We start from the raw sequence: 23,380 nt of genomic DNA on the forward strand, positions 1-23,380 counted from the left end.
AGTTCAGTTGTATTTTAAGTTATGTTAAAAGTTCTGCCTGAGAATTTAATTCTTTGTATCAATCCTTAATTAATTTCCACAAGAAATATAGTGTATGACAAATATTTTGTTGTTACATTCTTGATAATTGGGTATTTCTATAAGAACTTTTGCCAGACAAGAAAATTTTTAAGCACATGGAAGCTTATTTGCCTCTTTGTATTTGTTTACGCAGCTGAGTACGTGTGTGTACACACCCACATCCATCCACTGATTTTTATATGTATATAAACACACACACACACACACACACATATTTTTATATATAAAATATGCCATATTCACTGACTGCAAAAGTCAACCTGTTTTAAACCTGCAGCTGCAAGTAGCCCAACCACCATGTGTAGCAAATGAATGCAGTGAATATGAAATTTTCATTTCCTGACATAACGGATTTGTTTGGAAGTTAAGCTGGGAATCTGAAAAGGGTCCACATATAACTTAAGGCAGGAACCATACTGGTGCCATGTCAATACTAGTTGGGTAGAACCTTCTAGCTGAAGATTGCAATGCACCTTATTGCAATGCACCTAACTAATCTTTCAACACTCCTGGGAGCTAGCAACAAGTCGTTTCTTGTCTTTTCATTGTCAAAGGATGCTGTTGCATTGCTTTCTTGTCAAAACAGTGGTTTTTGTGCAACTCATAGATAGAGAAAGGTGAGACATATTTGCTGGTGACAGTAAGTTGCAATTCTTCATTCGTTTTGCTAATGATAAGATTATGTAGTCTCATACAAATAGATGGAAAATGGACAAGGACCATGGAAATAGATGGAAAATGGACAATCTGTGAGGACAGATAAGGTTGTGTATAGTTTCTTATTTGATTTTGAGTTTTCAGAGCAAGCCAGTAGAACCTGGAAACTGGATTTCAATTACTTTGCTTTCGTTGTCTTTCTTAGGGGCTGTTGAAATTCAGAATATATCTTCTTTGTTTGTCCAACTAAAAACCAGCTTTGGTTTGAAGATACTTTTTGCTAAAGATGGAGAGAGGCTCTACATTCAAGTTGATGTCAGCTGGAAGAGAAGAACATTGGGACTATGTGGAACTTATAACGGAAATTTAAGAGATGATTTTCTGTATGTTACATAATGTACCTTTAGTTTGTGTTTAATAACAAGTGAAATATTCTGGTAAATATAATAAGCTGGTTAGTTCGTTTCATTAATGTACTCATACTTTATTAAATTAGCCAATTAAAAACACTTAAATACAATATTAGTCATTTTAAAATCCGAAACTCATAAATTTAATGTTCAAAGTCATTTTTACTTTTTAATTAGAAAATTAGCATATTATTGACATAAGTTAGTGGACCATGATATTGCTTTAATGCATTTTTTCTCCTTGATGCTGCTCTGTTATCATCAGAGCAACTGCCTAAGCACTGATTAAAAGCATTGATAATAATGCTAATAGCATTCTCACCTGATTAACATTTGCTTGTAGGGCTTGTAAGGGCTTTCCTTATTCTTTAGGTTCAATTCCTCAAAAGTTCCTCAAGATGTTATGTCACAGATTTTTTTAGCAATAATAATTTTTTTTCAGATGTTCTATGAGGAAGAGAACAAAATGCAAATAATCCCTCTTTAGGAGACCAAAAATATCAGTTCAAATTTATGACATTTCACCAAATGTATATGCTGTAATGGCCAAATCCTCCTCTCAATAACGCTTTCTCCAGCTGATTTCAATGTAATTGTCTTAAGTGTAAATGATGGCAGACTTTGAGTGTAAAGATATTTCTTCATGAGTAAGACAGCAGATGTATCTGAGGATTTCTGATGTATTTGTATCCTAACTTGTGTAGTCTGTAAATTCAGTGGGACACATGCAATCTCAATCTCTTCCTTTTCAGTTCTCCAGCAGGGATGATAGAAGGTACCCCCCAACTTCATGCCAGTGCATGGAAAGTTTCCTCAGCTTGTTCTGTGCCTATCAACATTCCTGTGGTTGACCCCTGTAATGTTAATCAGCAAAATGGTATGTTTTTACATGGGATTTTGGAAATAGATTTATCTTACTATCATGGTAGAATTTTGTTTTCTATGTGAATAAGTTTGAATGTTAAATGTTGTTCGTACATGAAAACTAAAAACAATTCTGTCATTTAAATTCTATTTTAGCACACATTTTCTTTTCTTTTTCCTTTTTTTTTCTTTAACAAGTACTGTCCTTGGTAAATAAAAGTTAGTTGACCATTTAATGTTGGATATGCAGCCACTAGCCTTAAATCCTACTGTCTAATAGCACAAACACACTCCATTCTCCTGTCAATTGTTCCAAATAAGAGGAATAGCATGGATTCTGTGTGTGCTTGTTGATTGACAAAGAAGCAACAGGAGATAGTGTCTTGCCTAGCCGGAGGTCAGATCAAAAGTCTTGTCTCTGGCTTCTCCATACAAGTATAAGATGTTCTATTTAAAAGTTTCTTCATTTTCTGTTAATGTTGTCTCTCACACAAACCTATACAAACAATCTGAGATCCCAAAATTTGTTCAAATACCTGAGTAAAGATTTAATTTCAGCTGGTAAAAGTGCTTATGATTCAGGTTGAAATTCCCTGACATGATGTCTTTCTTTCCATGCTGCTGTTCTTTTCTTCCCTTCATCTGAATTAATTAAAAAAAAAGTTGTGAAATTTTGATATGATTTAGTTTAGTGTTCTTAGTGTTGCAGAGGACTAACAATGTGAGATTTTATCCTGTTTAGAGCCTGTGGGGCTGAGCTGAGTCTGTTAACCTGTAAGAATCTAGGATTTTATACTTTCCAGGTATACTTTATACCTTCAAAATTGACTAATTTTCTAAAGCAACTCATCTCTGTCAACCCTTCTCTCAGGGGTCTTCTCCTGCCTCATGGCTATAGCTGGATTACAGCATGATGATGGCCACAGTGCTTCATGTCTGACTTTCAGTTCTGTGTTTCCTCAGTGAAGGTGGAATTTGCCACAGGTGTAAACTGCTTAGAGCAGGAGATTGAACTGGATGACCTTCCGAGGTCCCTTCTAATCTGAATTTTTCTTAAGCTTTCTAACTATCATGAGAAAAAGCATCCCCTGGGTCTTGCCCCAGGCTATCACCCATACCAGTAGCAAAAGGTTTTTTTTCAGATCTCTGATGATCTGAATCTGATAAAACTGGAAAAGTAATCTTTGTTTGTTTACTTGCTTATTTTGCCAGATTATGTTCTCAGTCCCTGAGTGTGTGGGTATGAAGAAAAAGGAGGAAGGGTAGGGACTCTATTTTAGCAGCAAGGTTGGCTTAAACATGCTCTGGACTCTGGCAGTCCTGAGATACCAGTGTGCTGGAGTGCTCAAAGGAGGGTAGCAGGAGGTTATGGCAGGCTTAGTACTTGCATGTCCCTGAGCTGCAGTTTGTAATGCTTGCTAAGGCCACATGCCAAGAAGTATATGGCCATTGCTGATTTCAAAGCTGAACGAAACATCAAGTAAGTAAAAAAAAAAAAAAAAAAAAATCAAACTTTGGAAGTCTCCTCTAGCTAAATCTTTGGAAACAAGTTTTATTGCTATTCATGTGTTTTCTGTGTCACCAGAGGAAAATGCAACTCTTTTATATAGCTATTTTTACCTTAAGTGGAGTTTGTTGCTGAGGGAATTACTTACAATATCAGTGTTAAACTGTAAAACATTGCAAAAAGACTTTGTATAGAAATTGGCTGAGTGCCTTTGGTTTTAATATTCCATGCTGTTCATTTGATTAATTGTTCTATGAACAAGGCTCCTGCTAAAACAATGTCACCTTCTCTCAGTTGGGTATGCATCTCACTGTGATATCATCAATCAAGAACTTTTTGCTCCCTGCCATGCCTACATCAGTCCAGGATTATACTACCAGCTGTGCCGTTTTGATGCATGCAAATGTGGAAGCAGCTGTTTGTGCAATGCTCTTGCACACTATGCTTATGTCTGTGGCAAGCATGGAATTGCTATTGACTTCAGATCTCATATTTCTTACTGTGGTGAGTAGCATTTGCAGAAATGTGAAAAAAATCTCAAAATAATAATTCACCACAAAATACTGAAAATAATTGGTATTTTATGCTGCAAACTAAAATTGTGCCATGGGCTCATGAAATAGTCAGGAGAGAATCCTAATAGCCTTTGATGCTGGGCATCTACCTCAAGGGCTCTGAGTTACCTCACACAGGATATCTGTCTCTTTCCAACGACTGCAAGGAGAACTTAAATTTCTGTTTATAAAATATATATATACACATACATACGTGATGTCCATGTAAATATACTCTTGCACACACAGGTAGAATCTAATTTAGACACTCATTACTTTTCCAGGGAACTTTCTAATCTTAACCCATACTTAATCTAAATATTTCTAATTTAAGAAATCAGTAAAACACGCTTTTCTAAAGTATTTTAGCTGAGCCGCGAGCAGAAGAGTGCATTTTGCTTGGCTGTTTTGCATTCTTGTGGTATACTTGGCTTGTTTTTTATTTTTCACTTTTTAAGAATATGTTGTTCTCCCTTCTCTCTTGCTTCCCCAGCTGTGATGTGTCACAACGGTATGCTCTACCACCAGTGCTCTTCCTTTTGTAAACACTCCTGTGCTTCACTTTCTATGGCAAATAGCTGTGGTGATGACTGTGCTGAAGGATGTAATTGTCCTGATGGGAAATACTTTGAAGAGTCGGTCAACTTTTGTTTATCAATGTAAGTCATGTTATACGTGTGTAAGTGCATTTGTCTCTTTCCAGTAAGTTTTGGAAAACTTTTTTCTTTTTTTCCGAAGATGTAGACTGCCAAAAAATGGGATAGAAATGCATGCTTCCAATATTTTTGTACTAATCAATAATGTGGCTTCATCTACTATTTTGTGTTAGAGCCATCTACAGCAATTCAGAGATGTTTCACACTGCTTTAGAGAAGGGCAATGAAACTTTTTTGACTCATGGGAAAGCATTTTTATATGGAAAAGACTGTCCTAGAAACTTAGGAAAAAGTGAGAATGAACATAATAGTAACCCAGAAAGCCACAGACAGAAGGGAGACAGGGACTTGGGGTGTCTGTTTTCTCTATGGCACAGTGCAAAAACATTCAGTTTAAAGGGTAGGAAAATATAAATGAAGCGAAACAGTTTTTTATACTGAGTACCTAAATTTTACAGCATACCACCATGAGTAGCTATGGAGTTTAGATACTGAATTAAAAACTGGAATGAATATTTATATAAATTTCAAGATTATTCAGATTTACTGCTGCTCATTCTGACAAATATTTTGGTAAAATCAATAAAGTTCATACAGCAGGGATGAAGCCATTTTCAAACAATTAAATTATGAGGAAAGCTGGTATTCCCATATTATTGAATGAGGTTAAGAGAATTGTGATGCTTCTGCACCATCTGGCTATTGCCTAGTTCAGTGTTTCTTGAATAAGTAGACTTTGCTGTGAACACTCCTCTGTTTCACACTTTTGAAACTACTTGGACCAGGAGTTACATGTTGCAGTACTACTCCGTTAATTGGAGAAAAAAAAAAAAAACACTTTTCTGAAGTTTGTAATACACAGAAACAGCACATAAATAGTATAGAGATATGAGGAAAATCCTAGCTTTGTTGAAGATAGTGGGCATTTGACATTGCTTTCAGTGAAGCCAGATTGTCATCCTTTAATTTTGCCTTTAATTACATGTGCATTATAAATATAAATAAAAGGATTTATTTAGTGAATTACAAAGATTGTTTGTCATAATATTTGATAAATGAGTTGACCTTAAATCCCATTTCATTTTGCTTTTGTAACCACATGCATAAGTATTCTTTTAACAGATCTGCCTGTCGTTGTCATTACAAGGGCAAAGCTCTCCAGCCTGGAGAAATCCTCCTCACGTCAACAGGTTCCTGGTAGGTTTGAATGCAAAAGAGTTTTAACTTCTTTATTTCCCAGTTTGAGTGCTACTGACATATTTCCATATGGAATGAAGATCTATTGTATCTAGACCTCTGTTGTTGTTGCGCGCTTAGTAACAGATAATCTATAAATTGGATTACATGCATGCTTTTTTGACCAAAAGCTTCATAAAACATAACCATCACTGCAGAGGGCAGCTTTGTATGATGATAAATGCAAAAATTTGTAAGCTATGGACTAAAGACTATCTTTGAATACATGCACAGAGGCTGCAGTCCTGGTCTTAAGATTCGCAGGCATAATGATAGCAATGTGAGGCTGGTTTCAGAAGAATAAACAGTGTGATTCTATTTTGGAAAGCCTTTCAAACAAGGCCTTGTGGAGAGCTATATTTGTCTTTTTGTATCATTTATTTGTGATGGAATCCTGACCTAAAACAAGTGGGGGAATCTCCCCAGTCTCCTTGTCCAACGTGTTCATTTTACAAAGAATGCTCTTAACCTGCTAATTTAAAAATATGTCAAAGTTGGTTCTTCCTGATGTCTCATATATTATGGCTGTTATAACTGATATTGAAGAGGTGAGAATAGATTCTTCAGTTTTCTGGCATGCGTGTGCATACACCCAACTCACTTTAAGGGAGAGGGAAAAAAAAAAAAGAATGAGGCTTACTCTCCACTGTATTTTTTGACTGTATATTTAATAAAAAAAAGACTCCAACTATGTACCGTAACCTCTCTGTAAGAGACAACTTGCGGATAGTACCTTTCCATATTCTCCAAGGGTGGAAAGGTTTTGCGTTACACTGTCAGTATCCTGAGCCACCTGGGGCTCCATGCCCATGGAGGCTAAAGTACCTGGTTTCCTTTTTTCATTTCAGTGATTTTTAAGCAACTGAATAAGCACCTTAATATCTCTGTGACTTTAGGTCCATCATTAGGTGTCCTTGCTTGAGCAGGGGGGTTGGACAAGATGATCTCTAGAGGTCCCTTCCAACCTCAACTATTCTGTGATTCTATGACTACAGATCAGCATTTAGAAGTCCGAATAAAATGCTGATCAGGTCATATGCTTGGGGATTTTAAGCATCATCTCGTCTTGATTTCAGTTGTTTAAATTGGGTTAAGTACTGCTGTGCCTTCTAGTGTGGTGGTTGCAAACATTTTTTTTTTTCCTGGAATAAAGATGAGTTTGCTTTTCTTTTGCCAGCCAGTGTTTGAATGGAACAGTGAAGTGTATTGAAGTCACTACGGAAAATACAGGTAGGTTGTATTCTTGTCTCATATTACAGTTTCACAAATTTTTTTTTTTAAATTCTTTAAAAATTTAAAGGAAGATATAGGTCAATATGTTCTAATGGGAATACTTAAAATTATGCTTGGAATCCCTCTTTATGCACATTCAGGATCTTGATTTCTAGGAAATTAAATTTTAGCAGATTTTTAATGGTTTTAGAATGGATTTTAGTGCACTGAATATTACAGCACTTCTAAAAATCCTATCTACCTGAGGCATAATTATTTGATTTTTAAAATGGGCTGTGGATCTGACCCAAGAGACTTGTGTTAAATATTTTTGTTTGCTATACATTAAAACAAATATTAATTATATTACTCATGTAATACGAATGAATCTATAGTCTGTTTTTTTATTATCTTCTTTTGTATACTGTGATATATACTAATTATACATTATCTAACTAACTATATATAGCTATATATTACCTAATGATACTGTAACATATGCTAAAAATAAATAGATGAACTAAAACAAATTGCAGAAACTTCAGCATTCATCTCATTTCACCTGCATTTCCCATTTCAAGTTCACGTATGCCCTGAAGGAAAAATCTACTATGACTGCAGATCTCCTGTGCCTGGACTACCAGCAGCTGGCGCAAACTGTGGGGTCTCCTGTGCAAACCTTGCCATGAACTTCTCCTGCGTCCCCTCACCACCTTGTGCAAGCGGCTGTATTTGCCCACCAGGGTAAGCCTTTGTCAGAATACTCCAGCACCAGGTACACATATACTTTTCACAGGACACCTACGTTCCTGCTTGCTGCCCAAGCTAACTGTCTTTCCTAGGTGATACGGCGCTCTGATGTGGGGCAGGGAGGAAGGAGGTGCGGGATGGATCCCGCCCTCCTCTTCTTCGTTTTTTTTCTCTTCCCTCTTCTAAATTTTGCTGAACTTTCATTTTCTCAGCTCACATGTTTGGATTTGGTTTCCAGAAACAGTCTGCTGAGCAGGGGTCAAACCAAAGTACAAATCAGAAAGCTAAAACTAGAAGGCTAAAAATATTTGTTGCGCAGTTTCTATGAGCATCTACCACCACCACTCTGTTCGTGTTTTTTTTTTCCTGAAATCTCTTGTATACAGTCTCTTTCAAAGTCATTTTCAAATGTGAAGACTCAGATGAGGTGTGTAATTTTTTCCAATTCTATTTCAGGTATAGTGCTGCCAAATTTTTAATCAACACTTGATTTTGTTTCTTTGAATGTGCAAGTCAATGGTCCCTGGCAGTATTTCGGTTGTCTATAGATCAGAATCTAATAAGACTGATAGAACTTCAATAATTTCAATAACAGAGTCATCTGTTTCAATAAAACATGACTACGTGCTGGTGAAGGATAGAAGTCAGGCATAACTATTTTATAATGCCCTTGCCTGATATATTGTAATCCTTTATACTCTCTGCTTCACCCAAGGAATTAGTTTCCAAGAATGCTGGTAGGTAGAAGTAAATAGAAGTAAACAATTATTATTAATGCAAATATGTGTGAATCTGTGCAAGTCATAAAGTAAAAATTGATAATTACTTGCTGATAGGTCTTAACGATATTTTCAATAACTGAAACTACCAGCATTATAATGATAATTCTTTTGAGATTTTGAAATAATTAAAATATAGGTTAAAAGAAAAGTAGCTCCCTATTCCTGGTGAATAGGATATGCCATTTAAAACTGAATGTATCACTTGCTGCTTTTCTGAATCAGAAAATATAAAGACACATAAAAGCTAAACCCCTTGTTTCTGTTGAATAATGGAATAAAATTTCATGAAACATAAGTTATTTGGATAAATAGGAAAATCAGCATTTTTTAAATTTAATGGAAAGGTAAAGGTGTAATTACTGCCATCAATCAAAGAACGAACAACCAGAGATACAGTGAAAGACATCCTCGCACTGAGATGGAGGTACAATAGCATAGTTGAATCACAGAAATACGAAGAGTAGGATGGTAAGTGACCTCATAAAACGATCTAACGATTATTTTATTTTGTTTTCCTTTAAACAGTATCAACAATTATTTATGTTATTCTTGTCAGGTACAAAACTAACTTCCATTGATGGAGACTCTAAAGTACCTCCCCAAGGTACTTGGTGGGTAGACCTCCCCAAGACATCTAGTGCTTTCCTATTTTCAATTGTTTTTCTGAGCATTTAACTTGGCTCTTTCACTTAAAGCAACATAATCTTTAATGAAACATTAGTTGTGAAGGAAGAAAACTCTCTGCCTTGTCAATTGTCAGAATGACAACTGCAGTAATTGTCCACCTACAAAGCAATACTTGGAGTGTCTGTAATGCTTTTGTAAAGTAAATGTTGCTAAACTCCCTGAGAAATGAGGAGACAGCCAAAAGTGATCAGCAAGACCTCCAAGTCCCTTATTCATGCCCTAATTGGACTTTTTGCAGCTTTTTACATTAAATGGCACCCCGTTCATCTAATCTCATTAGCTATTTCTGCTTCCCCAGCGTAGACAGCTCGCTTTCACCACTGCGTTTCTTCTGTCCTGCTACCCCACCAGAGCTGCCAAAATCCTGCTCTCTGTCCTCTGCTCAAAACAGGGTGATGGCTGCTCTGTGTGAAGAGTGGGCCATTGCTCCTGTTGCTTCCCTGGTGTGGGAGGAGGATGGAGCAGCAGGGAGGAAGGAGCAGCCCGTAGCAGCATCGCTCACACACGGATGCAGCGGGCTCAGGCAGGAGAAGCGCCTGGGCTTCCATGCCCTCATGGAAGGAGCTGAGCCCCACACAGACGTCTCCACCTCATGGGAAGGGAGCTGCAGCGGTGAAGCCTTGTTAAGGCTCCAGCTGTGCAAGGAGGAGGTCGTTTGTTCTGCCGCAGCTTTTGCTGCTGAAATTATCGGCCTGGCTGCCTGCACTGAGGACCAGTTGTCCTTGTGTCCCTGCTGGGTTTAGACAAGGCTCCACTCGATAAACTATGTTGTTCTACTTGTGAATTTGTTTTCATTTTAAAAATAATCCTTTTGTTTTCAAGGATGGCAGAGCACAGAGGGAAATGTTATATTCCGGACAGTTGCCCATGCACATGGAAAGACAGGGAATTTCTGTCAGGAGAAGTGATAGCTACACCTTGTTACACTTGGTGAGTGACATGCATTTTATGTATTTCCAAATTGTCAGTAACCTGCTGCAAAGGAAAACTGATACAGAAAATGTATGCAGTACAGTGAAAATCAAAAATCTATATGTTTGTTTGTAGTCAGTCACAGGAAATATCTTTTATTACACCCAGTTACAGACTTGGTTTACTAGACCAAGTAAAGTAAACTTTTGGGTAAGTAACTGCTTCTTTGGGTCTGAAAAAGAAGCAGAAGAAGCTAAAAATCAGTTCAGAAAAACTGTTTGATTAGATACGTATTAGCTAACCTCTGAAAAAAAAAAGACAGTCGGTATTTCAGAGAATGGAATATATTTCATTATATTCAATGGAAAAAGAACAAAGGAGGAGAAAAAAAATAACTATATGACAATGGTAAATGGTCTGCTTCTTTGGGAACTAGACTGTTTGCAGTGTGAGATCACTCAGCATGAGCAGGGGCAGTGGAAAACCTGCCTTATGTCAAGACAGTGGAGGAATTGGTCATAAAAGAAAAATGGAAATAAGAAAGCAATATAAATGGAAAATGAGATTTCACCCAGCGCCTTTCCTGAGGAACCTTACCTGATTCATATTGGCAGAAAACATATTTTCACCCATTATATTTTGCTTCCCCAAAATCTATCTTTAGTTAGATATATATTTTAGTTGTTCAGACAAACAAACAAAATTTGATATGTCAGTTTTTATTCAGCTGAAAACATCATTGGCAACTTGATTGAGTTTAATACACTCATGCATGGGCAGCAGAGGCTCTCAGTACTTCTGAGTGCTCCTAGCTTCATACAAATACTTTTAAATCACTGAACAGGTAAATGGCAGGTAAAATAATCCCTCAAAGCATGAGTATTTCTTAAGATCAATTTGTACTTGTTGGATATCTTGGTAGCAGCTGGACATCTGCACTGATTATGTGCTGCTTGCATCTCAGAAAATGTATCAAAATGTCATATGAGAAATATGATAATGATGTTTTATGAATGTGCATGTTGCAGCACAATGCTTTAGTTATATGAGATACAGTGATGGATATATTTGCATCTGCCATAAAAATTGTAAGATTTTATGTTAATTTCTTACACATTCTTATGTATTCGTGTACTCATGGCCTAATGCTCAAAACTATTCTCTCACTATTTCAGAATTCAGTAACTTCAGAAATTACTTAATTTTCAGAATTAATAGAATTTTCAAAAACCCCATAATTTCAAAAGCAATCCACAAAGTAGCCCTGTTTCAAGGTCTGAGAAAATACTTTCCTTCCTGAATTTCTGTATGCTTTGAATAAGAAGCACAAGACCTTTTTCCTTCAAAATACAAAAGCAAATGGCCTTGCTATGAGAAGTTACTGGCTGTTACCTTTCCTTCCAGTGTTTGCCGGAGAGGGGTATTCAATTGCACCAGCTATCCTTGTCCTGCTGTATGCACTATTTATGGAGATCGACATTATTATACATTTGATGGACTGGAGTATGATTATGTCAGTGACTGCCAAGCTTATTTGCTAAAGGTAGGAGAATTGTTCCAATGTTTTCAAGTATCCAAGTGAAAGTTTATGTGAGAAGCCAGTTTCCAAGTATTTTGAACAACAGGAGATCATATATAGAAAAAGACATTACGAAAATAGGTGCAAAAGAGTCTGAAAAGAAAAATGGCATTTTTTGCTCATTTATTTCAAAACTGTTGGGTGGGATGGGGTCCATACGTTACTGTGTGGTCTATGGAGAAATGGAGAACAGTATTCTCTGTATTGACTCTGCTTTTATCACAATGTGAGAAGACAGCACAGAACAGCACAGAAAATGTTCTGAAGCTAGGTATAATCCATAGATTTATTTAATAATTAATTATAAGCTGCTCCTGGCAGAGGATTAATGAAGACCTCTGGGGCCACTTGGAATCTTTCTTGACTGTGATCTGCATCAAATCTAGAGTGTATGTATATAATAATATCAAACACAATGATTTCATAATTCAACAATGAAATCCTTCATTGAGATTGTCTGGCAGCTACATGCAAGTGTTTCTCATAGCACACATTTACAGTCATTGCTAGCCTTTTTTGTTTAAAATACCACTACTGACATTTAGAAATATATTCTCCTATTACTAACAATGCTATTATTACCATTGTTACTATTATTAAGGCTGTAAATCTGTTCTCTGAGTTACATTAATGCTTTTAGAATATTATTTTTCTATCAACTGTAAATCCCTAACTTTAAGGAAAAGCATGGTTTCTCAGCAAGGACTGCTGGAAATAGTTGCATTAATTTACATGTAAAGTATTCATAACTGTGAAATAAAATAGAATGAGAAAGTAACACTTCAGTGATCTTTGTTCTGGATATTTCCAAAAAAAAAAAAAGACTGCCTCTTCCAAATGTTGCAAGAAGATATTCCCAGGAAACTAATTCCTCACAGCAAATTCCTGGCCCATATCATATTGAATCAAAAAAGAGCCCTTACCCTAAAAGGTATATTAATCTTTTTATGAATTTTCCTCCTTTAAAATACAAAAAAACCCCACAAACTTCACCTTATTTGTGAAATATCCTGCCTGTAATCAAGGTGAAAAAAGTAGGTTCTCATTTCTTAATTTTTACGTCATCCAAACAGAGACGTCTTAAAGACAAATCGTTGCAACTTTTCAAACTTTAGCGTGATGCCGGAATGTTTTTCTTTTACAATGAAGTGTCACCTACCGCTGTACTTCATAGGAAAGCACCTATTTGGAAACAAACCATGGGGATCATTTGGAGTTCAAGAATGAATTTGGCAGCCACATAATCAAGGCTCATGGCACGTTGCCAATAGTCCTTTCATCAGGTGAACATGATGACACAAGTGATGAAAATGATGCCTATGTAGATTTGCAATACTAGAATAAGTCTTGTCATGGCTTCAACAGGTCATAACAACAGGATGGCTGCAACAGTAGCCCTACTTGGCTTTCCAGTTTTTTTTTTTCCTTCTCCTAAATCTGTCTGTTGTGAGAAAATATAGTCTAATTTGTTTGTGATTTTTCAAAAAAAGTATATAGAAAACGATAACGAACTAGACAGAAGGACTGCTATCACAGATTTGGCCCTACATAATTATGTCTGGGACAGGTGATGTATCCATAGATTTGATATTTGGTATAAAATGTTTGGCAAAACACTTGGGGGTGGGAAGGAAACTCAAAGGCTGGGTTCATATGGCAGCTGCCCAAAAGCTTTGAAAGAACTAAGATACAAAAATAATGAACTGTTATGTGTAATCCTGTATTCAAGAGTGGGATCAAAAATATTTTAAAAGGATTCTCTGGCTGAATTTAGCAGAAACAGATGAATGAGCCTGATTTCATTATGAAGGAAATTAATAGAAATTCTAATAAAGGCAAATGACATATGATAGTGGGGAGAATTGAACTTTTTTTTTTTTTTGTAGAAGAAAGTCATGCATGATAAAACTGCTGAGTTAAGAGATCATCTGAGTAACGCATTAAATATACTGATCATCCATATTTATATATATTTTATACCTTTTGGAGGCAGATTTTATTTTTTGTACTTTTAAACTAGTCTGTCATAGAATGAGAGTAAAGACTCTTTCACGGCAGATTTAAATGTTAAAAAATGAAGCATAGGAATAAATGGCCTTTTTTTGTAGTGCAGAGATCTGCAGTGACACTGCAAAGCAATCCGTGCTGAGAACTTTGTTCAGCACCTTCAGAAATTAGTTTGAAAATGAGATGTAGGGATTGAAGGGACAGTATGTGGATGGTACAGAATCAGTCTGAAGAGCTGGGGCAAAAGCATCTAAATGCTCAGAAGATCTTGTGATTAAAAAATGATAAAATAGAAGATGAAATTCAACAGTGAAAAAATGCAAATCAGTGGACCCTAATTAAAACTAGTTATTTAAAAGTGGTTGATGAATTTGTCAACTAACCTTTTTAATTAAAATGATTACAATTGCTTTCTTACTCCCCCTTTCCTGCATATCTTCCATCTTCCACGATGTTATGTTCTTTCCCTAGCAAAATGGTGTTACTTTTCAAGCAAACTTTTACTGCATTTCCTTGTATTCTAAGTCTTTCTTCCATTTTTGTGTCACTGAAATTCTGCATTTATAGTAGGATTGCTGGCTTTCTGTAACCTATCTTAGCCTTTTTTTAGCTTTGTGGTGGTTTCCAGTCCTGCAGTTCAGTACACTCTTGGATAAGGCTTGCTGAGGGTGTTGCGCTTTGGAGGCAATTAGGGCTGTTCTGAGAAAAAAGATTATGTTTTCTCTTACCTGGGACACGTTCTATTTCCAAGGAAGTGTTTAGAGAGGTAGTATACCCACCGGAATGTCCTTGGATGAGAGTTGTGTTGCAATGATTATCAGTAAGGCCCCAAAGCCAGGAAAAGGAGGGACTCTCCTCCATCTGGAAAGATCCATTTTCCTAGTCAGGAGAACTAAGGTTCTGGGTTTCAAGTATTCTTGTTTTGTGAATTAGCCCACACTTTGGAGTACATAGTAAAAATATTTTCAGTTCTTTTTATGTGACTTTATGGTTCTGACGATTTTAAAGTCACAATTTTCATCTGCTGCTTCAACAATAAAGGAAGGCTCTTTTAAAGCCATGTTATCACCATGCTTAGTATGTTGGTGGCTTATGAAATCCTCAGCCAGATACTTGATCAAATAATTGAACTGTTATACCAGTTACAAGTTGGATATAACTCTTGTAGGTCAAGTGACACACAAGGACTCCCTGTTAAGGTTGAGATTTGTTTAGCAAAACATGAATGATCTGGAAAACTGGTATCAAAACACAAATGATCTGGAAAATCAATAGCAGCGCTTCCCAAATTGTGGGAATGTTATCTTATTGATAACAGTCAGCTGGGCGATAGAGCAAGTGTTTTTTTTTTCCTTCGTGTTCCTTCTTTTGTAGCTTTATGCAAGTTCAAAGCTCTTAGTTCACGCTCTTAATGCTTTATGCAGAGCTTCACTGATGCACTGGTAATCTTCTATCCATTTACTTGGTAATATACTTACTTTGACTGTTAATTTTTTTAAATGATGCCTGGGCATAAGCTGCAGCAACCACAGACTAAGCAGTACTTTTTCAATTATTTATTCCCACATATGAACAGACAGAAACAGCCTTTACGCCATTGCCCCCTTTTAGCTATCTGTAAACTGTTGTACAAAATTTTTCAAAATTAGTTGTGCCAGGAAGTTAGTCTGTAGATCCACAAAGTTGGTAAATCTCTACAATGAAGTCGTATTTTGCACAATTTCTTTCATAACCTCTTGATAAAATTGGTGTTAGTCACTGTATGGAGGGGTACAGTTGAAGGCTCATGGTTAAGAAACATTTCAAGCTATCTGTTCATAGCTAAAAAATGAATTTCTTTTAATAAGCTGTAAAATTTTAATGAGAAAATAAACAGTGCTGGATTTGAAATCCTACGAGTTACAAATGGAGATCTGAGGAAGAAAGGTGTAACATAAGGCTCCAAGCAGAATGCCCTTATTTTTTAATTAACATGCCTCATCCTTAGAGCTACATTCCTGCAAGTAGTTTCACAAATAATTGATATGCCAAAATATATCCACCTCAAACACTTGTCAACTAATTTATAGCAACAGTAACTTTGCAGAAGTAATGATATGTTTTTTGACAGTTTGTGTGCATGTTCCAAAAAGAAAAAAAGCTTCCTTTTTTCAGTGAAAGCATTATTTGCTGTGAGTAGTTTACCTTGCTGTAGTTGCAAGGAAAACCAACAGTTACTTTTCATCAGTTTCATTATTTCAGAGGAACCTTCCTAGATACCCCCATTTTTTTCCTTTGGCCTGTGGAAGTTCTGTAAGGGTCAACAGCCAGTTCTCTGGGGGAGACATCCCTTTCCATTCCAGACTTCAGCTGGGCAGCCCTGTGCTCAGATAATGTTGTGCCTGTTTTTCCATTTGTTCTATGCTTTCTGTGAGGAGTAGATTTGATTACAGTTGGCAGTGGATTTATGCTCTGGTTCCATTTTCTCCAGATCAATGACCTCAGACTCAATTACCTCTACATGCCTTTCTGTCTCCACTACCAGATTCTCCAGACCATTAAATTATGCAGTGAATGAATCACTTTCATCCCCCAACAAAGGAAAGATTTCTTTCGGTTTGTGCAGATTAGCATGGAGGGCTTCCAGGGATGGCTGGGGGAGAAGTTGCTTGACAGGAGACTGGCAACTTTGAAGAGGTGTGTGTGGTGTGATTCTGAAACTGGATCCTCTTTCTGAGGACCTGGCCATTTGGTGACCACACAGCTTGAGGAAAGTAACCTTTTAACCTCAGTTTTCTGCTTTTGGGCTACTGTTCAGCACCTTACAGTCCTTTGGCCATGCTCGCTCACGTACTGGCTACCTGAATTCGATAGCTTCTCATGGGGAAATGTTTGTGGATTGTTGATGTCCATATTCACTTGACATAGTAGTAAAAGACAAGCAAAATCCAGCAACCTGGGCTGCGTTTCAGGTAGCTCTATGGTGTGTTGCCAGCGCTGAAAAGGGAGCCTTTGGCCATGTTTGAAGGTGAGGGGTGCTCAAGCTAGTTACTTGTAGAAGTTGCTTAGCAGTTTGTGATCCCTGACTGGGTCTTGTGCGTGGACTGTGAGAAGTGCGAATTGCATTTGCTGTGGTCTAGGTCAAGACATTAGTATCTTTGTTCCTGAAGACATGGAAACTGAACTTTAGCCTGTACCAGTGTAAATGAGCACATGTAGCTTTCATTATGTTAAAAATGGTAAGCTTGGCACAAGTTTCAGTTTTATACCTCCTGTCATCACTTGCTGAAGCTCCAAAGAGGCAAATTTATTACCTCTATGTCCTGTCTTCTCCTCTTCCCCCCCCCCACTTATGTTGTGCTTTATCTTTATGAACCAACGTAAAATATACATTAATTGTACACTTATAGTAATAAAACAATAGTGACGGGTTTCATATTGCTATTTAGTTATCTAAAATTACCAGCTGTGCTGGTGATCTCTATATCAGAAGAGCTTGTGCTGGCATTAGTATCACTTGAAAAATGATATTTGAATGTTCCCCAATTCCTAATCTAAGGAATATCTCATTTTTAATTAGAAAAGGATGGCAGAAATGTAACCTGTGCAGAAGCCAAATCTGATGCACAAACAGGCAAAGTTAAATAAATGAAACAAGAAGCAATCTCTTTTAAGCAATGTTCTCTTCAACCTTTTAAAGTAATTTTCTTAAAATGTAAAAAATAAAACCCAAATCTATTCAGCTTTGTTTTATCCCAGCAAATTAAAAAAAAAAAAAGCAGTGCTGAATTAAAGAAGGTTTCAAAGTATCAAGTAAAAAAGATTTCTTGTCGTGTAATTTTCAGTATTAGTATTTTCAGCATTGGGTTATAAAGACTCCTATTTGGGTTTTAAAAATATTTTTGATAAAATCCTGAACAGCCAACAACTCTAACCTGTCAAAAATCTACTCCAAAAATCTGTCTATAGTAAAATCTGATTTAAGGTTTTATCCCTGTTCTTCCTGTAACTTGTGTGCATACACACAGAGAGCCATACTGGATCTTTCTCTACTGTTGTCAAGCTTTTAGTCTGCCTGAGGTATATAATTTTGGGAAGACCCTTTTAAAGAAATAAGGGAGAGTTACCATGAGTGCATTAGCAGACATCTGGAAGTAGTTTGAGGGTGAGTCAGTAGCTGGAATAATCTTCCTTCTTTTGAATTTGCTTCAGTGATTGCACTTGAAGATGTTGCTCTCCTCCAAGTTTACTCAAGAGTACTTCAGTATTAGAAATGTGTCTTATCTTTGTAGGTCTACTGCAAGTTTCCTTGCCTTATTTTGGGTCAAAAAAATCACTTCATCTGCCACACTGTAGAGCATAGTAAAGAAAAGTGTGTGTTTGTGTGAGCATGAAGTACGTTTAGCTTTTAGACTCTTATTTCCTAAACATATATTTTAAAATACTTGCATTGCATCAGTAGAAGAGTAAGAAAGATTGCCCTTCCTTTCTCTGTTCCTTCTGCCCAGTTCTCTCTGGTAAGACGATCACCTGCTATCTTTTAATACTGCTGTATTCCAGCTCTCGTTTGGATTTCTTCCTAAACAGAGATGTGTATCAGTGCCATCTGCTGACTCTGAACAACACTGCGCACAGCTCCAGTGTCTGAGTAGCTTTGGGGAAGGCTTTTGAGAGCGCAAACTTGTACAGCATGCAAAAGTAGGGATTACAATAAAGCTGTGCAGAATGTGTGTGTATGATTTCAAAATGGTACAGGAGAAAAAATGAGACTGGCAAAAAGGAGAGCCTTCCAGAGATCCTTTGTGGTGCACATTGTGAATGATGTTTGAATAATTGATATATTTACACTGATTACCTAGAAATCAACCCCTCTATAAAATGACACAAAAAACTAACAGGGCAAGATCATGTTAGGTGCCAAGTACTTTGTCCACTCTCCAAAAACACGCTATTTAACGCTTAGATGCTCACTAAATCTGGGCTTCAAAGCTTGACTGCTGCAAATAATAGATTTGCAAAGCCACAGATTCAAATCTTAAAGTTCCTTCAGAGGGAACTTGGAGCGAAATTTAAAAAAAAAGCCAAGCTAATTCTGAAATTCCATAAAATTTCCTGAAAACTAATGGTATCACCTCTCTGAAAATACATAGGAAGCATAAGTATCTTCTACTTTTTAAATCACTGGTTTGTGTGTGCGGGTGTGTGCAGTGGAGCTTTTTGTGTGTGCCTGAACAGCTCGGAAGAATCAAGTAAATAAAAGGAAAAACAGACTAATGCATCTTTAGTTCCCAGTATGTCCCTAGGTTCCACTGTGACCACCCTAGTTTACAAAGTATTAGATTTGAGAGAATGAAAGACAAAAAGAGGAGAAGTCAGGACACTAATAAAGGAAAAGAGTAAGTCTTTATGCTGACCGAGAAGGGAGATTTTAATGAAATACTAAAAGACATGAAAGTACAGCTGCCTTTCAAATGTCTTCTCCCAGGCTGCATCTTTACCATATAATAACCATGTGATATTGGTTGATAGTGATAGAAAATTTCTAGCAGGTTATAGAAAGTTGCAAAAAAAATTGCAAAATAAATAAAAAGGAAATAAGTCCTTTGCTTTTTTAAGATAGGAAGAACTATGGAAAAAAAGTGCAGCAAAGTCTAGAAAAAGAATGTTCTGAGAAGTAGGACTGACAATGAGTTTTTGACTGACTGCCCAGCTCTGTGACTGTCTTCCCTGTTGCTTGGCAACTCCATGTTATCACAAAGAAACTGATATTAAGTTGGAACAAGCTGGATATGGTAATTTACGTGGGAAGATACTCTTGCAGTGGGAAAACCATTTTATTTCTAGCTTCTGTCAGCGTAAGTAGGTTTCACATGACAAACTGTAGTACATCCCCTGTCGGGTGCATTTTACCTAAAAAGGTAAAGAGCAGCTCTGCCTTGGAAGCAGACTGTGCAGAAGAAAAAAAGAAAAAAAAGGAAAGGAAAGAAAAAAAAAGGGACCAAAAAAACACCTAATGTTATTCATTAGACTTACTACTAAGTGTAGACCTAATACAAAGTAATGAGATAGAACTTAATCATTATTTTTATACTATGAAAGTACCCAAGAGCTTTAGACTTTTGCCTAAGACCTCACTGTCCTACAAAAGCCTGAAGTGGGGATCTAAATCGTCCCTCTTCTTCTTCTGTATTAGCAATAGTTCTGTGCTAAGTTTCAATTGCATGTTGTTTCCTTCCTGCTGGAAGCAGAAGCTGTAAACCTAACAGTTACAGCCTAATTTGAAGACCATCATAGCATGAATCAACTTTGAATTTGGCTGGTACTGTATGGGTGGGAAAAGACTGAATTTTTACTCAAAAGAGAATACCAAGGAGGTGAAATATACCAAATTTTATCTGGAAAGCTTTGATGCATGCATGACATGTATAATGGTGTTTTATATTTGGGGTTAGTTCTCAGATTTAATTGGAAAACATGAAAGTTCACAGGAGACTCAGGTTTTAATGCAAATTCTTGTTTTTAAATTTTTGATTTACTCACAGTTCTTCTGATCCCCTAAGGATCAGGTCTCTCTGTGTTTCCACCAAGCAGTGTTTTTAGTAATTTAGCACCAACCGCAGTTCTACAAGAAGGGAAGTACTTCACACGTCTTCAGGAGTCCCTGTTCTGGCTTTGGTCAGCAAAACTCTCCCTGTCTCCAGGCTTCTCTTTACTGCAGAGTTAACTTTAAATATTACTCAACTTTTGCCCTTGGCTCAAATCCCAACCATACACAAAAACTTCTGCCTGTTGGTCTGTTGATGCTGTTAAGCTGAAGTGATTGGCCTGGGCTGTCAGAAGGCATCGGCAGCAGTTTGAATTAGCACGGCTAATATAGCTACATGACACTGCTCCAAGAACTTGTCTTTATTGCCAAAAAAGGTGTAGTTTTACCATGGAATAATTGGTCTGAATTAGCTAGCCTTTCTTTCTTTCTTTCTTTCTTTTTTTCTTTCTTTCTTTCTTTCTTTCTTTTTTTTTTCTTTCAAAAGGGACACCTTAGTTTCTTTTCTTTCATCGAAGACATTACTTTTCTGTTCAGAGTCACCCCTTTTGCGGAGGCAATGAAAACAGCCCTCTTTTCAGCCAACCATATATGTTTTTTGTATTAGTTAGTCCCATATACTCCAATAATTTACTGGACTGACTCCAGCAGCAAGCCTGGCTTAATTAACATACTGCATTTCCCAAAAAGGTAATGACCAATTCTGTTGAGTGCAATTTAAACAACTTTATAGCAGATGGAGCTTCCACTTCCCTTTAGGCTGAGTCCCACTGCTATATAGTGAAGAGCACTTCTACATCCACTTATCGTTAGTTGCTAGTCCTAATTTTACCAACCTTTAATCTTTGTCTTTCAGGCTATCATGCCACCCATCTGTTTCTGAAGTCCTGGTACTAGGGCAAAACAAAATTTTCAGGCAGTTTTTCATGCATTACATTCATCACATTTTCTCATGCTTGCTTTGGAATGTTTTCTATGCCAAGTAGTAGCATCTTCTGCCTCGTGGGCCCTGCTGGACTGGGGGCACCAAAGCTGTAGCACCTCCTGTACCTCCTCCTGTAGTGTGGCAACAAAAATACCTCTACATCTTGCATCATCTGGGATTGGGCATTTTCTTTAGACTATTCCTTAAATAGTTCAGTCACTTCAACTTTAATTTAAAAAGGAAAAGATACTTCTTGCTGCAACCATGTTTTCTGTATAAAATGCATGTGCAGAAAAATCCTCCACACTGGTGAGGAGAAATTGTTGATACATTTTTTCATTTTTGAGATCGATGAGCACAGAATAAATATGGGTGTGAATACTGGACAGGCAGGGAGTAACCAGAAGCCTGTGCCCTGCACCTTCCAGGTGATGGAGGGAGGGAGCACAGCCCCAGGGAAGGATGCTGGGGACGCTGGAGGTGCACACCAAGGCACGAGTTTTTCCTCCTGTGGCTGAGTGTCATTCTCCAAGAGCACTGTTGTGAGATGAGAAGGGTCTTCAAGTTGTTGTGAGCAGTTCTCACCTTGCTCACCGTGCCCATTAACATCTTGCACTGGTTCTTCCAGTTTCTGCCCTCGGGTTACCCTATTTGTCCCACGCTTCCCTTTGCCGCCCATGCCCCTAAATCCTGTAGCTCCTGCGCCAGTGTCCAGGGGGTAGGGCTCCTTGCAGCTGGCTGAACATACTTTTCTAGAGATGAGTGTGTTGCATGCACAGCCATATAGTTCAATTTTCCTCTCTTGTAGAGGTTACAATACATGCTTTTGCTCACTTATAAAGTCAGTAATTAGCAACAGTCTGCGTGAACTATACAACTAGACTGAGCAAGTGGGTTATACAGTGAAAATATACAAGTGAAAGCAGATGGTTCTTGGATTTCCTCTCCCTGGAAAACCTTAAAGGTAGTTACATTTTCAGAGACTCTTCGAAAGAAGGTAGGAGTAAGAAGTAAATGTTAGACATCATTTTGTTTCCAGCACTAGCCTCATGTATGACTGGATGACTCGGGTGGGACACAGAGCTTGTCACTACTGAAATCTTTATTTCCTATCTGTCACAGCCTTGTAATGACTGTAGGACACTGTTGCTCAAAAATGACACTGACTTCAAAGGCAGCCTTGTTGGTTTATATTAATGTTATGAAGTTGCATCTCCCAAGTGTTTCAGCTTATGATTTCTTGTTGGCTCGTTGAATTGCAAGGGTTGCTAGAGAAATCAATCCAAATACAGATTTTAAACAGGGTAGAAATAATGAGAGTAATTACATTTTACTTTTATTTGTGGTAGAGTGATTTTAACTCTAAAAATACAGCTGCTCTCCTTCTTTCCAGTACCAGTCCTGATAAGGGGAATTACAGGTTGCAGATGCATTTGCTTCAGGATATGAAAGAAAGCCTGATGCTGCAGGCAAAGGGACACATATGCTAAGCCAAAGTGCAGATGTGATTATATGTGCTGAGGATGCAAAAATAATATACAGGTTGGAGAGCCAACAGACATAGGATTGTGAAGACACAGAATAAATCTGAATTTTGGAGGCTAGAAACAGTGTGGATGAGTAGATTAACCTGAAAGTGCTGTATACATGTCATGCTGTGGCACACCTTGAGGTGTATATGGAACACCGGCAAGTTGAAAGACAAAAGAGGAGACAATAGTTCTAAATGTTAGAAAATATCACAAAAAAATCCTACCCCAAAAATTTTAATCTGACTTGATTTCCTTGAATTTTGGTGGATATAGCCGTACAGAAATTATTCTACCTACTACTTGCAGATGGTAGATTTCTTTACTTTAAAAATAAAGTAACAGCTTCATCTTGAGAATCTAGGTTTTAAAAAAAAAGATTCTTTTTATAGAATGTCTTTATTTTTGACAACTGTGCAGTAACTATTGAATTCCATGTATAAGCACATTTTAAAAGCATAAACCAGACTTCTATTTTAGAGATAGGCAGATCCTCCAAATGTGACATT

The 23,380-nt window shown here is 37.2% G+C and overlaps 1 protein-coding gene across 2 annotated transcripts in view; it reads left to right on the plus strand.

The window, feature by feature from the left end:
• The window catches only part of OTOGL (otogelin like), an 83,597-nt gene that overhangs the window by 17,362 nt on the left and 42,855 nt on the right, over positions 1-23,380 (plus strand). For both annotated transcript variants that reach the window (XM_088531204.1, XM_088531205.1), the window contains exons 17-25: positions 944-1,121; positions 1,901-2,025; positions 3,814-4,023; positions 4,567-4,732; positions 5,852-5,926; positions 7,143-7,195; positions 7,759-7,921; positions 10,219-10,326; positions 11,713-11,851. In XM_088531204.1, coding sequence (XP_088387330.1) covers positions 944-1,121; positions 1,901-2,025; positions 3,814-4,023; positions 4,567-4,732; positions 5,852-5,926; positions 7,143-7,195; positions 7,759-7,921; positions 10,219-10,326; positions 11,713-11,851 — 1,217 coding nt within the window. The remainder of the gene's footprint in view (positions 1-943; positions 1,122-1,900; positions 2,026-3,813; positions 4,024-4,566; positions 4,733-5,851; positions 5,927-7,142; positions 7,196-7,758; positions 7,922-10,218; positions 10,327-11,712; positions 11,852-23,380) is intronic.

Source organism: Tinamus guttatus, unplaced genomic scaffold (genome assembly GCF_059628265.1).
Source record: "Tinamus guttatus ecotype Peru unplaced genomic scaffold, ASM5962826v1 Tinamus_guttatus_pri_ptg000399l, whole genome shotgun sequence".
Taxonomy (NCBI): Eukaryota; Metazoa; Chordata; class Aves; order Tinamiformes; family Tinamidae; genus Tinamus; species Tinamus guttatus.